General features: G+C 44.0%; 1 protein-coding gene across 1 annotated transcript; it reads right to left on the bottom strand.

The window, feature by feature from the left end:
- Positions 1 to 163: 163 nt before the first annotated feature.
- SARC_12150 (hypothetical protein) lies at positions 164 to 1,151 on the bottom strand. Its single transcript, XM_014293751.1, has one exon. It carries the CDS (start codon positions 947 to 949, stop codon positions 374 to 376), a length of 576 nt encoding a protein of 191 aa, XP_014149226.1. The 5' UTR covers positions 950 to 1,151; the 3' UTR covers positions 164 to 373.
- Between the last annotated feature and the right edge of the window lie 123 nt (positions 1,152 to 1,274).

Here is a 1,274-nt window from a genome sequence, read left to right as displayed (position 1 = left end):
GCGTGTTTGTGTGTGTGTGTGTGCGTGTGTGTGTGTGTTTGTATGTGCATAGGAATATATGCATCGATATATTAGTTGAAAACCTAGAGATGAATATTTTAGAACCCTTATAGGTTCGCCGTGAACTTTGAATGTAGAACTGATGGATTTATCGATCCATATTCTACGGTACATTGTACTACAACTTTGCTAATGATCTCCTAAACCTAATTCTCCTGCCATTCAGAGATGTATGTCCTAAACTTAGCTCTGCTGCGCTTCAGAGATGTCCTAAACTTAGTTCGCCTGCGCTTCAGAGATGTCCTAGATTTAGTTCTCCTGCGCTTCAGAGATGTCTAAAACTTAGTTCACCTATCCTTCAAATTTATCCAATCTACTGCTCTGTAGTAATATGTTTGATCACTTTGGCAGGCACCCCAGTGCAAACCGTATTGCTGGGCAAGTCCTTAGTCACAACTGCACCTGCACCCACCACCACATTATCGCCTATGGTTACACCCGGACATACAGTCACGTTTGCCCCGAACCAGCACTTGTCTCCCACAGTAATGGGCTTGGCATACTCATCCCCTCTGGCCCGTGCCTCAGCGTCTGTAGGGTGGGTGGCCGTAGTTACTTGGCAACCAGGCCCAAACAGCACATCATCGCCAAATGTCACTAAGTTACAGTCCAGGATGCAACACCCATGATTCATATAGAAGTTCTTGCCTACACTGATGTTATAGCCGTAGTCACAGTAGAAGGGCGGCTCAAGCCGCACATTGTCTAGCTTCTGTTGGAATAGTTTCTCCACCAGTGCATTGCGCTCGCCTGTCTTACTGGGATGCATTTGATTGATTTCCCAGCAGATTGCCTTAGCGGTTTGCCTATCATTTGTCAGTTCCTCAGTGAATGCGATGTAGAGGTCGCCATCCAGCATCTTCTGCTTCTCACTGCGTGCATCCGTCATGTCCACTAAATTGGTTGTATCTAAGGCACCAGATTATAGATGTGTTGTATGATATACGATGACACTGTCCTGCCGCTCAATGCTTATGCAGAAGGTGTCGGCGCCAAACAGCACATTGCATTCGACTGGGCACAACCCAGATACCTTGAAGTATTTACATAGATATAGCAAATCAGACAACAACTTAGAACTGAAATTTTCTCCAACCCTACTTCACCTCTGCTGATGTTGATTATTTAAATATTATATTCAGAGAATGCCGCTCACACAGCCTCTAAACCCTAAAACCCTAATAATAACTAAAATATATATTTTTTTAAACAAA

This window comes from Sphaeroforma arctica, assembly GCF_001186125.1.
Source record: "Sphaeroforma arctica JP610 unplaced genomic scaffold supercont1.2101, whole genome shotgun sequence".
NCBI lineage: Eukaryota > Ichthyosporea > Ichthyophonida > Sphaeroforma > Sphaeroforma arctica.
Note: the sequence above shows the minus strand (reverse complement) of the source record. Positions and strands in the feature narration are given on the sequence as shown.